General features: G+C 39.5%; 1 protein-coding gene across 1 annotated transcript in view; it reads left to right on the top strand.

Annotated features, from left to right (window-relative positions):
- The window catches only part of PHLPP1 (PH domain and leucine rich repeat protein phosphatase 1), a 124,356-nt gene that overhangs the window by 63,594 nt on the left and 43,822 nt on the right, over window positions 1–16,940 (top strand). Inside the window, exons 2-3 of the mRNA XM_015854511.3 lie at window positions 3,402–3,598; window positions 5,872–5,997. Of these exons, the coding sequence (XP_015709997.3) occupies window positions 3,402–3,598; window positions 5,872–5,997 (323 nt within the window). The remainder of the gene's footprint in view (window positions 1–3,401; window positions 3,599–5,871; window positions 5,998–16,940) is intronic.

Below are 16,940 nucleotides of genomic sequence, written 5' to 3'. Positions count from 1 at the left end.
TTGAGGCATCTCCTCTAATGCTTCGTGCGGAACAAAAGTCCTGTTGTGGGTGTGCTTAGGAGCTGCAGTAGTTTTGGAGTCCTGACAAGAATGAAAAATAATCTTTTTATGGTTTCTTGCTAAAACACTCCAACTGTTCTGGTTGGGCTCAGCATTTGAAAAACATTTGCTGGTATGCAAGTCTTCTAGATGCTCTGGCATGTTTGTCTCCACTCTGATTGAGGCAACGGTGATTATCTTCAAGCTTTTGGCAGGATCTGAATTTGTGTTTCAAGTCACAAAGGATCATCATTACCTTTATATCAGTGCAACTGTCAGCTTCAGTATATCACAGGGCCCACTGGAAACTTGTCTGCTCCCTCTGGGCATAGTTAAAACTGAAGGAAATTCGGTAACGTGAATCACACGCTGTTTTCTGAATCTCAAGTAGGAGGTCTGAGACGGGATGATTTCAGAACAGGTGATCCTTTTTCACCAGCACTCGTAGGTTGCTTAATTGATGTTTGGTGGTGGCACTCTGATTATACCATAACTTGCACTCTTTGATCCTTCGCCTAAAGATATGCTGGTGACGTTTGTACTGTCCCATCCCTTCTGTTCCTGTTTAGGGGAAAGGCCATTTGCACTAATTGCTGGGGCCTTCTCATTGGATTATGTTTCAAGTCGTAAAAAGCTTGGGTACACGTGAGTCTTCCTTATCTTCCTGCTCCCTCAGTGCCAGTGGTGTGCTCTGGCAGGAGCTGGCTGTGCGGCGGTGTGATGTTCTGCCACCTGCTGCTCTCCTCTATGAAGTGAGGAGCAGTGAACATTAGGATTGCTACACCGAGTCCCATCCCTCTTTTGTTGTGGTATTAATTCCATAAGCTGCTCACGTTTCAGTTTTTCTTACCTATATGTTCTTTTGCTTGCAAGTTGCTGAGCCCTTAAGCACTGTTCGGGCTTATCTTTCAGTCAACAAATTTGCTTCTTTTCAATCAGCTTTACTCTGAATTACCTGCAAAACTTCAGTGCATTTCAAGATCTTTACTTAACCTCTAGTTAAAAACAAAAGAAGCCAGCAGCTTCTGGAGGTTTGTTTTTTTTCTTTGCATGATAATGAAGCATTTTGATATTATTAAGTCTGAATAGTAATGACCCTTTACAAGGAAGAAAACTGAATGATACATGAGCTGATTCCATCTCAGGCAACATGGTGTGATCCAACATCAAATGGAGGTTTTGCAAGTTATGTGGCAGTGTAGGCAGGAATAAGAAGAGAGAAATCATTTGCTATAATGAAATAGGCTCAATATTTTAGTTTTGTATGTTCTTATCAAGAATCTTTTAGCTTTAATGTAGCAATGGGCAGAATTTGTTAGGAAAATATGTCCTAAGTGCTTAGAAGTTGAAGGGACTGTTGTAAAAACTTTTACCCTGGTAATTTTCCCATCAAATCTGTCTGTGATGTGAGAGGGAAGTACAGTTCGTACCTAGCATGGAGACTTTGTGATAGCTCTGTCCTGGCTTTTCTAGTAAACATTTACTAATGATGCTAATTATTAATGTGACTTGCATCTGAGCTACCTCTGAATTTACCTGAAGTTTGAAGAACTTCCATTTAGATGCTACTGGGTAGTTTTACAGGTCCAGCTGTACCTCACTTCATGGAGCTAGTTCAAGAAAACAAATGGTTTAATCTGGTTCCAGGAAACAGGTTTGTCAGGTTCCTGGCTCTTGTCCTGTAGCTTTTCTGAAGATTCTCTAATTTTCCAGCACCCTTTGTGAAGAGCGAGCACCTGCTGTCATATCCCAGTAATTATTCTGCCGGTACGGTCCATAGGGTAATGTTACATCTCTGTTTCTGAGTGTTCTCATGTTTCATGCCAAGGCTGCAGCACTGCAGTGGGGATCTCATGTTGTTTGTTACCCACTTAGGAATCCAAAAGAACTTCTGAGGGTTGGTGTTTTCTGCCCAGAAACATGCCATGGTTGACAACCTTACTTGAAATATCACTTTTGAGTTCAAACTGTCCTTAGTCGTGACAACCGTTCCTTATACAACCATACTTTTGGCAATTCACGGGCACTTTGTATTCTATTACAGAGATTTTTACTGTGTTTTTGTTGTGTAGCAGATTCTTTGAGCAGTGCTTTGCAGAATCAAGTCCATCATTTTGCATGGACTAGATGAACTATCAATTACTTTAGCAACTGTGATTTTTATATTACATATTGATTTGGTATTTTGTTTAGTTAGGGTTGTGTTGATCTATTTTACTCACTTGTATTCCCTAACAGTACTATGGCTTTATAAAGAATAGATATTTGCTACTTCCTTCTGTTCTCTCAGGCTTAAGAGAAGTGTTTAATCGCAGCTTCTATTGTTGGATCTGAATTTGCTTGGTAATGAAGTTACTGCTTTCTTGAGGCATCCACATTTTATTAGCGTGGTGGTTTGTCTTTTAGCTTCAAGCAACAGTAACATTCCAGCAGATCCAAACTACTAGCAGGCATTGGTAGTCTTAATGCTACTGGTTATTAGAATGGAGCAAGGTGTGAGGCTAACTATGCCTGTGCGTTGGCTTATTAATCTGTAACGAAGATTTAGGAAGGCTACTTGTTAAGGCGAGGGTAAGAAGTGGCATGAGGCAGGTGAGGGTGAGAGAACTACAGTGGGGCAGCCATGTGGTAGGTGTCTTCTGTCTCAAGCAATCTGAAGGCAAGAGCAGACTCATGAAGACAAATGAGCTGTTGTACGAACACAAGATTAGTAATAGCAAGTTATAGTAATAGAGGGCGGCATTTGTCACTGCTACAGTTTAATTAGCACTGTTCTGAAAATATTGGAAGTATTATAAGTGAGGATCAACTAACTCCCTGCTTTTCTGGAGAACCAGCCAGTTATTAATGCTTTGACTTACTAATTTAAGAATTTTGTTAAATATTAGTGTAGGAAAACGAATGGTTTATCTTGCCTTGTGATTTGGTAGCTACTTTAAGTTACTGTAGTATAGACAAAATTACTTCATCTTTGAAGTTCTCAGACTGAAGCAGGGTCTTTCAGGGGTTGCATCTGTGTGCACTGTGACTTTCATTGTGTATTACTTCTGCTCTGGTCTTTGGACTGAACAGATGGGCTGGAGAAAGAGTAGGAACTGTATACTGTAGCTATTGAAGCTATTCAGCCGTGATGTTAAGGATGGATAGAAATGCAAAGGTGTGAGTGTGCATGCAGTACATCACTCCCTTTGGCACATACCAAATGAAGGTAACAAAGTATCAACTACTCGATTCTGAAGCTGTTGTCATTCATTTCACTGTGGTCCACAGCTAAAGAACTTGATGATGAAGTCCCAGAATGACTTGAATGAAAGAGGCAAAAATTTTCCATGATTAAATGGATGTTTTTGTTTCCATTTCAGGAAAGCCCCACAGCATTGGCAGCTCCGAGCGGATTCAGCTCTCAGGAATGTACAATGTTCGAAAAGGGAAAATACATTTGCCAGTCAACAGATGGACAAGACGTCAAGCTATCCTTTGTGGAACATGCCTAATTGTCTCATCAGTAAAAGAAAGCCAGACGGGAAAGATGCATGTCCTCCCTCTAATTGGTGGCAAAGTAAGATTTTATTTTTAGTTGTATTATATGCATTTGTTCCCTTAATCCCCATCTCTTATTTTGTGGAGGAGATCACCTTCATTTACCGTGATTCCTAACACCTCTCAAAGGCTTGTTTCTGGGGGAGAAAATCAAGAGTATAGAACTAGTTTTTAATTGCAGTAAGATTCATACTTAATGATTTGGAATGTTTGGATTGAAATGCTAAGGAAAAGTGAGGGGGATACATTCAGCTGCCTTGTGTGCAGTGTTTTATACACATAATAGCGTTTCATATGTATAAAAGTTCACAAAGGATGCGCGAATCTGTATTGTGTATGAAGTTTACCACATCTTTTAATCAGTTTTTTTCCATGTTGTGTTACTCTAAGATCTGAAAATTAGCAGTAACAGCAGTTTTTATTTGTGTTTTGGGTTGGTTTTCTGTTTTTCCATCTTCAGCATTATTAGTGTGGTGATTGAATATAAGCTTGCAGCAGCAAACGCATTCTTCTACAAAAAGCTGAAACTGGCTTTTTGTTTTCTGATGAAATGCATCTGAAACACAGGAGAGTCCAAGGAATTTCTTTTCTTTCCCACTACATCAGTGACCAAGCATTGACATAAGCTGCCCAGAGAAGTTGTAAAGTTTCCTTCTTAGAGATGTTCAGAAGTTGTCTGGTCATGGTGCTGAGCAACCTGCTCTAGGTGGCCCTGCTCGAGCAGGCGATTTGGATGCAATGATTGTCAGAGATCATTTCCACCTTCAACTGTTCTTAGATCTGTGGAACTTTACTGAAGACAGTAAAATACTGTTACTGTTTCAGCCTGAATGTCATTTCAGTGTACTATTATTGGCTTGATTAGCCAAAGTAAGAAGAGAATCATTAGTCTGAAGATGAATTCACACCTGAAATAATGCTGTTTTACTTTGTATACTGTTAAGTTTGATTCTTTGGAGTTACTGGGAGAGAAAAAAAAGCTTCCTGATACAAGATGTGCAGACCGGAGTTGATGCAGTGTATACTAGCAATGTGGACAGTAATAATTTCTATGAGTTCTTTTCTCTGACACTTCCATGATTCTTCAGCTCTTCCATGGAGGTACCAAAGTAGAGACATTTTTTGCCTCTTTTTAGCAGCACTGTGTGAACTCTGGCACTTGTCGGCCTTCTTTTTGTGAGGAAAACATTTTTATTTAGTTTTAAAAAAAAAAAAAAGTGTATTTGCTCAGAAATGCATCACAAAACATAAAGCATGAAGACTTTAAAGCTGAAAGTTGACAGCAAATTTTAAAAGAAAAGTAGAACCAAGCAGAGAAAAAAAATGTACTGAGGGCTTCTGCTGACAAAGCTTGAGTGGAGGATGCTTGGCACAGAACTTGGTGTTTTTTAAATTATTACTCAGAAAATATTCGTTCTAAACCTCATAAATACTCTGCACTTCCTGGTTTGCAAAGGCTTTCCAGAATGCAGTGCTGAGGCACTGAGACCATAAGTTGTGTGGGACTGCGCGTGTGTGGTAGCAGGATGATGTATTCTGGGGTGTTTTTAGCGAGTTGAGAAATGCCAAAGAATTTAATTGGGGTGTAAGAGAAGCATTTGGTTAAGCTTGATTTTAATAATCAAAAGTATAAATTGTGCTCCTTTAGGTTGCATAAAGATAGCTGTGGATAGGAAACATTCCACAGTGCTCAGTCTATTAAGATGTCATTCTTGGCAATTTCCTTCTTTATAATGGTTTCTTTACATCTTACGTGCTGTACTGAAGGTAGCAACCAGAAGTAAGGTTGCAGATACATGGGGGAAAGAATTCCCCCCCCAAATAAACACCAAAAAATCAGGTTTTAAGGAAACAATCTCCAGAGAAACCTTAAATGTTGAAAATAGTAGCAACATATTTTATTTCAGTGTTGCCATCCACTATCAGTTCAAACTGGAGTTGTTGCCAAATTTATCTGCCTGCAGCATCTTCAGTTTGCATGTCTTTTTGTCATATGACAAGAGAATATGTGATGTGGCTAGGAATTTTTTTTGACATTTTGTTTGTTTTAGAAGTTTATCTAGTATTCTGGAAAACAGACAAGCAAGCTTAAAGGTTTTGGTTCTGATCTTAGTTCTTGCTTGTGTAGATTGCATGAGTATTTGACAGTTAAGATCCAGCTTAAGTACTTGAGAGGCTTTAGTACAACTCTACTTGAAGAGCTCCTCCTGTATACACATTAATTTTCTCTGGGGTACTCTGTAGAGAGGGTTAGGTTTATTGTTCACTAACGGTTTTATGCCTTTATTGCAGGTGGAAGAAGTGAAAAAGCACCAGCACTGCTTAGCGTTTAGCTCTTCTGGACCTCAAAGCCAGACTTACTACATTTGTTTTGATAACTTCACTGAATATTTACGATGGCTTCGACAAGCATCAAAGGTGAGAACATCAATTCTTGAATGAAAGTTATAGTGTTACCCTCAGTTCTGTCCTCCATACTGCAATGTTGTCTTCTGGGTTCATATTATTATGAACTTGTGCTGCTCTTTGTAGTGCCCAGAGCGTGGAGTTCTATGGGAACTCTTGATAACAGGTAATAGGAACGTGATTTTTTCTGTCTATGCTGACTTCTGTACTGTGATACTATGCAAGTTCTTTTGTTGTGGTTAGCACTCTTTGGTTTTCTAGTGGTTCCTAAACTGTTCATTAGTTACTACTTGATAGGGCTGTTTATGTTCTTTGCTATGTTAAAGCAATTGGGTTTTGTGTAGTACTATTTGGAAATGTTTTTGACACACTAGAAATGTTTGGTCTTTTTAGATTGCAGTGATGAATTTGTCCAGCATATTGCCAGTGGTACAGCCTGAGTTGCATGGGCTTTTTTAAGAGACTTGATTATTTTATCAAGCTTTCTTTTGACCAGTAGTTACTGCACCTCCTAGCGCATGCATCACTTAAATTATCCTTTGTGATTTCTCTGTTTTTAAGTTCTCTAAAGGGCTCTGTTTTGGCATCCCTACTGGGTCTGTTCAGACTCAAGGTACAAATCCCCAGTGCACATTTGCAAGATGGTAAGGTATGGTCTGGCAGATTCTTGAGTTCTTGCTGCTTTGTGATTCTGTCTGGGAGAGTAATGTCCTTTCATCTCTGGAGGCTTTGACATTAGATAAATGAAAGGCAAACCTAATGAGTGAGAAAAAGTAGTGTAAAACAATGAACTTCAGAAGTGGAGATAAATAGCCAGAAAGCCCCTCTGAATTACTGGCAGCATAAGCTCACTCGGTGCCTTGCTGTGCTTCCCTTTTTCTCTCTGGTTCATCCAAATGACTAACAGCATTGGGAAGGTAGCCAGTATGAGAACATATCCCCATGCACTCATGAGATCCTCCTGTTTTTCTTATGTAAGGGTAGAAATAAAATACGCAGTTTGTGTCTTTTCAGACCCTCAGAATTGAGAAAACTATACTTTCTGGTAAAGCACACTTCAAGAAGAAAACGAGGCTTAATTTTCCCCAACCCACCACTCCTCCGTCTCCTCAAAAATGAGACTTAGCTTTCAGGATTCCTGGAGACTGAATGTTGCCACTTCTATTTGCCTTTTTAATGTTTGGGTTTTCTATCCTTAGACTGAAAGACACAAGTATGATTGTATGCAAGACAGTTGTGTGGGAAGCACTGTGCTGTGTAACAGTTCCTGAAGAATAGAAACAGAAAAACTAGTAATGGTGACTTACTCCAACTGATGTTACCCATGCCCAAAAGCTTAATTGTAAGGTTAATCATTCCCAGTCTATGTGCACAAATAAGTTTCATTTTCAGTTTCGTAGTTCAGGCAAACCAAGGCTGTCATGCAGAGGACAAACTAAAATTATATGGGGTAGTCTGCCTCAGGTATTGTGCAAACAAGAGCTCAGAGAAGTTTAAATGCTCTTGCTCACCACGAAAATGCTGTATAAAGTGTTGTATGTCTAAAGGCAAGCAAATTTAGGAGGGAAAATGTGGCTTTCCAATGTACAGCTTCTAGTTGTGTTCTGTGGGTTACACAGCCTCAATTTAAAAGGAGCCTGTATAAAATGCTTGCACTTTTATAAATTCTGAGTCATATCTATGTGAATTTTAAACATAATTGTTGTTTGCTGGCATTAGCTTTCAAACTGACATTCACATTAACTTAGTTACGTTAACTGATAGCTTTTTTGTAGTCCTTCATGCTCCTGATGCATGTTGCTGAAAACAGAGGCTTCTGATACTTGCTTTAATGTAAATTTTAGTACAGAAGAAAGCTAAAATATTTCATTAGAATTTCTCCATTCAGTTTTTAACTATGGAAAAATACTTCATGTTGTCTGTGTACCTCAGAAGAGCCAAATGGTGCTATTTTAACATGTGAATAACAGGCTTAATCTTGAAAGGAGACTTTGCAAAGAATGCTTGCTTTGCAGTCTTTTTCCCCACAGAATATTGGCAGTGTTGACTTTTTAGGAGCATTGCAGAATGAGAGAAGTCTTAGCGTGTCACTTCTACAATAGGTAAATGTATGCTGGAGAAGATTTGAATTTGTGTTTGCGGTGGATTGGGTTTAGCTTAATTAAAAATGAACATCACTCTGGTATAATTTGATTCATTCTGGAAGTCAAATACATCGTAGCCAAGGCAGCTCTGATGCTCGGCCCTGGTACATTTTTGGAAGAGATTTATGAATAAAATTTTTGATTATTTTTCTTGTACGAGTGCTTATCTTGAGGTGAACAGAGCTCTTGCATTTAGAGCTGACTAAAATTATTGCACCAATACTGCCCTAAATATTGAACTTGGTGGCATACTTACTCCAAATAGGTCGCTTTTAGATATGCAGATTTAACCTCAATCAGAATATTTTTAAAAGCTGGAAATGTGGCTTCTTCGTTAATATTGATAGTTTTCTGTACCAGAGTGCATTTTCTTTCCTTTCAGTTTCCAAATACCGGAGTCCTAATTAAGGAAACTCAAAAGGAAAACAACAGCAACAAACTTGGTCCTTTGTGATCTAATATGCTTGCTCTGTTGCCAAACGTTGAAAAATAAGCTTATACAACCGTAGGGGGTACTGAGGATCAAGGGGGGTAGGAGGACATCTTTATGGCTTTAAGGAATTTTATCTGCATAAAGTTGACGTGGTGGTTAACGTGACAGAGAAGAGGTTGTTTTGCTGTGTGAAGTGTAACAGAGTGGTGGAACTTGCAGTTGTGAGCCTTTGTTTTTGGGGTGTCACGGTGTGCTCCCGCTGTATGGCACTTGTAACAGCTACACTCAGTTCAGCATTTTTCAGTGCGTGACATTGCTGTGTGTTGACTACTACATGACTAATGGCATAGATGATTTAGCTAGTGGGAAAAGAATTATCAGTCCTCCATATCCCAAGGCATATAATTAAAAGGAGACATCTACATCTATCTCAGAAATTTAGTATTTCATAGCTGAAGTAAAGGTACAGTGCATGATTCTGTTTTCTTGGAAGCAGCATGCATCCCTGTGCATGCTGAGCTGAGTTATCTGACCCTGCAGTACTTCCCCCACTTCTGCTCTGGAAGGGCAGGAAGTGTGCTGACAGCTTCTTGCAGCAACTATTTCCCACTATAACATTCAGTTCAATGGGGCAGGTAGAAGAAGAGGCAGTGAGAGACAAGGACTGAATAATGCATGGCTGCTTCATGTGAGCTGCCTGTGCATGGCTGCGTGTAATACAGGTAGATGAAGATGTACAGGGGCATGCTGCTGTCCTTTGTCTGACCACAGCTGCATTATGCAGCTGCTGCTGTAGCAATAGCGTGTTTACTGGGGAGTGAGCTGTTGAGTGGGGTGTGTAGATTTGTACCTATACAGAAATAAAAGTCCCCAACACTCCTATTAAAAAAAATAAAATAAATCTAAAACTTGAGAGTTTTCTCCTGTATACCTTTGTATGAACGTTTTCTCCCCTCTGTTACAGTAACCTTTGTCTTTAAGCTTGCAGTGGAAATGTCTGTGTCATTCTGGACAACCGAATCCTGCTGCTAGGATAGAGTGAATCGTGTTGGCAGCGTACATTATATTTTAAAAGCTCTAAAAAGAGCAAGAATAGCAAACTGAAGGAAGCAGGACGTGCTGCCATATTGGCCTTAGTCCTTTCATGTCAGGGTAAGGTATGCTGTGTGTATGTAAATCCATTTGCACTATGAAAAAAAAACCAAATCTCAATTTAATTTATCTTGTACAAATAGTGAAGGAACTTCTAAGCAGTTGTATCCACCTTAAGCTTATACAGAGATGTATCTAAAATAGCCATGCAGGATTCACTCTGTAGTGTTTTTCCCTATGGTCGATCTGCTCTGACTTGCTTCTTCACTCATTCTTCTAGGCAGTTTTTTGTTACAGCAGTTTTCCCTACCTTATTCCTTCATTGCCTTGTCCAGTTATCCTGTTTCTCATGTGTTTCTAGATACTGCAATGAGTTGCACCATCCTTAGAAAATCCTTAATTGCAGGGTTATTACCAAACCTGTTTTCTCTGGAGATGTGTTTGACTGTATAGTCATGATTCTAGTGTACCATGTTTATGTGTATGTCAGGGATGGGTTGGAGGTCAGGGATTTGCTGGTCACTGGATGGGTGACTCTGCAGGAGCTGGCTTGATATGCTAGCAGTGCTTGGAGGTTTGGAAATGAATCTCTATTAGCGTATGACCTAAGAGTGAGTAGTGTGGTGTAATTCCAACATCAGTGGCATCTTCTAAAAATAACCTTTCATCAATCCAAGGCTCTTGAAAAAGGATTTATTTGAGAACAGCAGCTATCTAGTTTTTTTCAAATTTGCAAGATATAAGAGGTATCGGCAGCCTGTTTGTAACTGATTCACTATCTAGTACAGGAAAGAAGATCCCTGAAAGATTTTCTCATTTTTCATTGTGGGGAGGTTTTCTGTTTGTTTTGGTGTGGTCTTCTTTGCTTTATGTTTTTCCTTTCTTACAGGAAATGTGGTGACTCTAAGTTTGGAAAAAGGAAACCATTTTTCCCCTCTAATACCATAAAATGACAATACTGAGATAATGCCTTCTCTAAAAATAGATCCCTAAAAATAAAATCACGGCTTCCTTTTAACAGTGATTGCAAGGATTCTAGCATAAACAAACCTCTGCCTTTGTATGGAACTTGACTTCCTTTTTTGTGTATGTGTGAAAACTTCAATAATTGGGACCTTTGTTCTGCAGTGATATCTGCGCATTCTGACTATGGGTGGCCTCTTGTTGACTTGCATTGAAAACAACATGAGGCAAAACAAATTTCAGGCCAGTTTTGTTTCTCTTTGGATTATAACGCTTGAAAGTATTCTTCCTTCTCCTCTTTCCCTGCAAAACCCGTCCTTTCATGCCTTTTGTTGTTAGAGGCCAATTGATGCTTTGGAAGTTAACTTCTGTTCGTTGTAGTGTCTCTTCTAATAGTTCAGGAGGGAAGCTTTGTAGTTTGCTGTTTGTTTCTCCTTTTAAAAACAGTTTAGCTGGCTCCGAGTGGCGTAAGTTTTGACCAAGCCTTTTCTTTTAGTTTCTGTGCTAGTCACACTTCAGCTTCACTTCTTTTTTTTTTTTTTTCTTGCTGAAATTTTGGGTTTATAATCCTTATTGCTGCCTTCAGTAAAGAGCAGCTATTGAAATAATGTGCCAAGAGTGAGAATGGAGAACTAGTTATCACCCACACATCTGGAATAGCTTTCAAGCAATGATTCTTGAAGCCTCTAAATCAGCTTCTGATATTGAAGCTGAATTTATTCAATTCCTGCTTTTATGTGGGAAAGCATACAGATTCCAGCTAGAAGCTGTATGAAGTGTTGCAAATGTTACCTTTTAAGCTGAGTTCAATGCGGGAGAACCCCAAAGTGTTTTCAGTAGCCTTTGGTGCTAGGAACTGAGCAGAAAAAGTGTAACTCTGCTCTTAATGAAGCCCAGGGGACCTAAGTGTCTGTGGTGAACAGATCCCACTCCCTGTGGTGGGAGGCTGCAGGGACCAGCATACTGCACTGCACTTCAGGTATGTATAAGAAAGGTTATATCTGAGTCAGTCGTGAAATTGAATGGCTGAGAACCTTTCTAACCCATATAGTAAGGGGGAGAAAGAAAGAAAAAGATTAGTTAAAACTAATTTTAGGGATGTTAGGCCTCTTCTTTCTATGGCTGAGGGAGAAGGAACAAGGTCTTCAACAAGAGGAATTTAGTTCTGGAAACCAGTTTTAGGCCCCAGACCAGCAGAACAATCAGAACTTACCAGGTTCTGATTCTTAACCTGGGTCATTGGCTTTTGTATCTGTGTGATTTCTTCTGGGCTTCCATCATACAGGGTGAAGGAGTACAACTTCTGCTTTGCTACCTGCACACATCTTACCCCCAACCCCCATTTCACACGGTTGTGCGTTACTACTGTCTTCATTGGGATTCCTACAGCTTTTTATAACGTCCTCAAGTCAAAATAAGCCGTTTCTGGATGCTGTATATGTCTTCCTTTAGAACTAAAGAGAGGAGAGCAGGGCAAGCAGAACAACCTTTGTGTCCCTGAGCCTCATCAAGACGAAGTGTTTGCTGGAGGTTTCTGTCTGTATCGCTGCACAGCCCATGAGCCTGACCTATGGAAGACAGAGGGGTTGAGAAGTGGTGGTGACTGCCTGTGGACAATATGACACGTGTGCCTGTTGCCACCACTGGTTTCAGTAGGCAGTTCCTGCTCTTACCTGTGCCTGTACATTTTCTAAACGGCTGAGGTGTTTTCAAGCCTCTGCAAAGTTCTGTTTTCTCTTTTCAAGGCCCGTAGCTTTGGTCAGTACACATCTATTTTCATGTCAGTAGGAAAACATAATGGAGAGGCCAGAAAAGCACTGAACTTTTCACCCCTTGGACTGCCTCTGTTTGTAGAGTTGTCATTTAAAAAACACAAATGTAAGGCTTTAAAGTAACAGAAAACCCTTCCTATTTCTTTTCTTTCCTCTTCCATTGAAGTTCTTGGCAGCCTGCACACTTTCTCAGCTCTTGAGGGTGGAGCAGGAGCCCTGTGACTTGCTCTGAAGGCCCCACTACTGTATGGGGCTGTGACACTGGAACAGGGAGGAGAGGAGGGTTAGGATTTGAAATAAGCCTGGTTTGGAGGAGAGCTTTCGTGCTCTAAGTGGCTAGTTTAGACATTTCAAGTGTATGTATCACTGTTTAGTTAATCTTTATGTGTACTTTGGTGGGATGTGATGGTTATCAAGCTGTTTAAAAACAAATCCTAGAGGAGAAAAATTATACTACTTCTCTATTAGCATGTCTACAGCAGGTGTAATTTAACATATCTTTGTTCAAATAGAGAATTTGGCTGCCTTCACAGTGTGGGCTGTTTAGTTATTTTAATTGTCTTCTGTTGAAGTCCTAAATAGTAATTTCTTATCTGAATAGAGCTGTGGGGAATGGGCTGAGGGTAAACAGGAAAAAGATATAATTACATTTGTTTGAATTCACTCTGCAGGTCACACCAAAAGATGGTCTTGTGTAAACAAAGCTTGTGTTTGTCCATACAGCTGGGCTCAGCTGTGTCCATTGCTGACATCCATTGTCAGCGACAGATCATTTCTGGGATATTGCCAAGGCTTTAAAACAAAGACTGTAATCAGACTTGTTGCACAGCTTGGTGACAGAGGTGCTATTATACTGCTGGACAAAGGAAAGCACTTCTTGAGCCCAGTGGAGTCAGAATAGGCAAGAATATGGATTGATGCAAGTATTTGGGGTTTTATAGCTATCTACTGAAGAGTCACAGTGAACCCATAGGTAGGCCATGTGCAGGGGCAGAGTTCTCCAGCAGTATTAGTTGTAGTGGTATTTACAGAATAAAGCTGCATTTTATTGCTACCACAGAAAAAGTTGTCATAACAGCAATTTGATATTTGCAGCTTGTAGATACAAGGCTCTCTCACGTGTACTACAGTTCTATACCACTTCTCACTTCTCGGATACTGCATTTCAGTGTGCTGTACACACCTGGAGATTGAAAAAAACCTAAAAAACTTAAGATGCTGCAGACCCAGGGCTGTGTAGATGAGTTTTATTTGGTGGCCATACTGTGCTGCAGTTCCTCTGGTATTAAAATGGAAGACTTCACAACGAAATGACTGACTGTAAAGTGTTTAAAAATCAGATTTGGGAAGTGAGGAGGAGCTGTGTATTTTATCATGTTTCATTGTATTTCTGATGATTAAAAATCCAATAAAACTGATACTACAGAAGTACAGATCTTGCTTTGTGTTGGAGCTGCACTGTTGTGAAGCTGTTTCACGTCTTCTCTGGCAAAGATAGTGAGTGAGACTGTGTCATACCATCATGGAGAATGTCATTGCCCCAACCTGTCCCTCCATTTCTTTCTACAGTAAATGTGATAGGGATGTCATGTGAAAGCAGGTGTCAGGGATGTGTGCACATTTGGATGTGATTAAAGACGTTCGAGAGGGATTTGTCTGAGCAATGGCTTCATCCTGTTTGGGGAGATAGACACACACACACACACACACACACACGCTCTCATAGGATCATTAAGTCTGTATTAAGTCTGTAAGACCTCCAGCATCATCTAGTCCAACCATGAGAGAGCTGAAGGTTGCATCAGATCCTGTGTCAAAGACCTTTACTTCATTTTAATTTAGATTAGGAGAAAATAATTGCCTTTGCATTTGGTTTCCTATCAAGTGTTTAGAACAGTTTTATTTTTCTTCGGAAGCATTTTAAAATGAAACGCCTAACAAACTATAGTGAGAGCTTAATATTTGTTCCACATCTATTTGGAAAGCACTTCTGTCAAGTCTTGTTACCGCACTGGCTCTTCAGTATTTTTGTTGGAGCCCAGACTTGTTGAACCCAACCCAAATAACTTGTTGGGATATTTTATAACAATGGAATGTCTTGTTTTCTTCTCTTCTCTTAGAAACCCTCCTTGCTGCAGATCATGTCTCTTCCTCAGCATATGTTTTATTCTTTGCCTATGAGAGGGGTATTCCAGTCAGATTTCTTACCCTTTATCACTGTAATTCTGCAGTGATTTCCCTACAATGAGTAGGAGAAAGCCAGTGCTTTGTTTAAAAAGCTGTCATGTGTTAGAAGAACTATTTGCTCCTAATAAACAACAGCAAACAAATGCATGAGCAGCCTTACTGCATTTAAATGTGTTGAAATGCAAGATTGAAATATCCCCTTATTCAGAGCTTCAATATTCAACTTCAAAACAACTGATGAAATTTTCTGGTGAATGAGAGGTTGTTCTTTGCCACTCTTCTTTGTTTTTCATCTTTTTCCTCTGTTCTCTAGGAATTTGTTACAGAGCACTATTGAATAACAAAAAGAGAAAAGACTTTATCTCTGCCTATGAGAATAACTGTTTATTTATGTTCGTGTTCCTTGTAATGATTCAGAAGATGATTCTTAGAGTACTGTTTTGCTAACAGCAACAAAAGAAGACTTCAATAAAATTACAGCCAATTCCAAAACTAACTCTGCTTAAAATGCGCTTTCAACATTCAGAGTTATCTGTGGAAGAGCCTTTGTACAATTTATCAGTGGCATGATTAATGAAATTCTTTGTACATCAGAGTGGTTGCTTTTAAAAACAAACAAAACCAACATAAAAAGCCAAACAAATGAGATGTTACTTATAAAAACAATTACTTTTATCAGATATATATATTTTTTTTTTTCCACAGGAAAAGTATTTGCATCCCTTCTTGAGACCACAGTAGAATGTGGAGTTTTTGGCTCACTTTGAGTTATGAGTTCTGGAACTTTAAAATGTTTTGGACTGACAGGCCTTGCTAAGTACTGCTGGGTTGCTTATTGCTATTCGTATCACATTCCAAACAAGTAGTTGGAGCAACAGGATGTGTAAGCATTACACGTGAAATGACACATTCTCCTTGGAGTTTAATGAATCTCAGTGCTTTTTTCATCAGTAGAGTTTTCTATGTGATGAGAAGTGCACTGTGCTGGGAAGGTTCTGGCACCATAAATAGGTGGAATACCTACCTTTCGGAAATGACTGCTGAGGAATAGATTATGAATTATTTTTTTTCTGATACTGTGTGAGAAGGAAATAGTAGCGACAATGACAAAAGGACTGAACTAATTGAGTAGCAAAAATTGAAGCATTTTGATGGATGTTGGAGGACTGGGTTATTAGAGGAAAAACACTGCACCGTCTGTTCCTCTTGAAGCTCATGGCTGTGTGTTTGTAATAGAGCCCACTTATCCTCGGGCTTGTGTAGCTTTCATTAGAAAGGAGGGAATGAAAAGGAAGAAAAAAAAAGTCCTTGGCCTCCCTTTCAGTGGCAAGCTACTTCACTTATGCCAGCAAAATATAATCTGTCTCTGTTCAGGATCCTTTGTGGAAAGGGCTGTGTCTCTGCCCAGAAGATTAGATTATATCTCCTTGGTTGGAGTTTGGAGACTCTTATAAACTGCCACTGGGCTTTGTTTGTGAAGGCTTTTTGGTTTATTTTTCTTTCTGGCCCTTAGATGTGTTTGTACTTCTCCACTCATAACATGTGAGGCCAATCAAAGTGCCAGTGGCAAAAATGATTGCATTGCTTGCAGAGAGTGGCCAACAGAGCACATCACTGCTTGAGCACTATTTGTGCAGCCCCAGAAATGTAAGATGTTGGTAAAGTTGTTTGCATTTTCTCCTTTAATCTAGGCCATGTCTGCTACAAACGTGTCTTTCTTTGTTCCTGCTCTTGATCCCATCTCCTTGCTCACCATCCTCACTGTGCTGTATCTCAGTGAGGTGTGGTGCTTTGTGACACAGGCAACTCCATAACTCTTCAATGAGACTGTATGAGAGCATTTATTAATACACTCTTCAGCGTTGTGGAATAATGCTAGCCTTATGTAACTCTAGGTGCCTGATTTCTGTGGCCTCTGTAGACTTTGTCTTATCTTCTCCTTTCTGGAGAAGCATGTTGTGTTCACAGATCTATTTTATCAATTACCCTTGGCAGTTTTCCAATGCAATGAAAAGAGCTTGGTGCTTCGCTGCTGTTCTGATTTTGTTTTTTCAGTAAGATATAGACGTTATAACTACTTCTGCTCTTTGTTGTCAGTTGTCAACCCTTGAAACTGGGATATGATGGTGATATTCTGCCTCAGTGTTCTGACCAGCGGTGTTATAACAGAGAGGACTTGTGCACTATTTTTCCTGCTGTTACTTGTCAAATATCTTGGTTATTTTTAAAATTTATTATTATTATTATTATTATTTTGTCATAGAGTATCCCACTTCATTGATGAAAATGGATTAATTTTCAATATTAGTTTGACAAAGCTTTGCACTGTCCCCCTGCGGGCCATCTGTGGACCTGATTTTAGTA

Source organism: Coturnix japonica, chromosome 2, assembly GCF_054131305.1.
Source record: "Coturnix japonica strain WE chromosome 2, WE-NBRP24, whole genome shotgun sequence".
NCBI classification, from domain to species: Eukaryota; Metazoa; Chordata; class Aves; order Galliformes; family Phasianidae; genus Coturnix; species Coturnix japonica.
The sequence above is the reverse complement of the archived record's forward strand: the minus strand, read 5'-3'. Positions and strand labels throughout refer to the sequence as shown.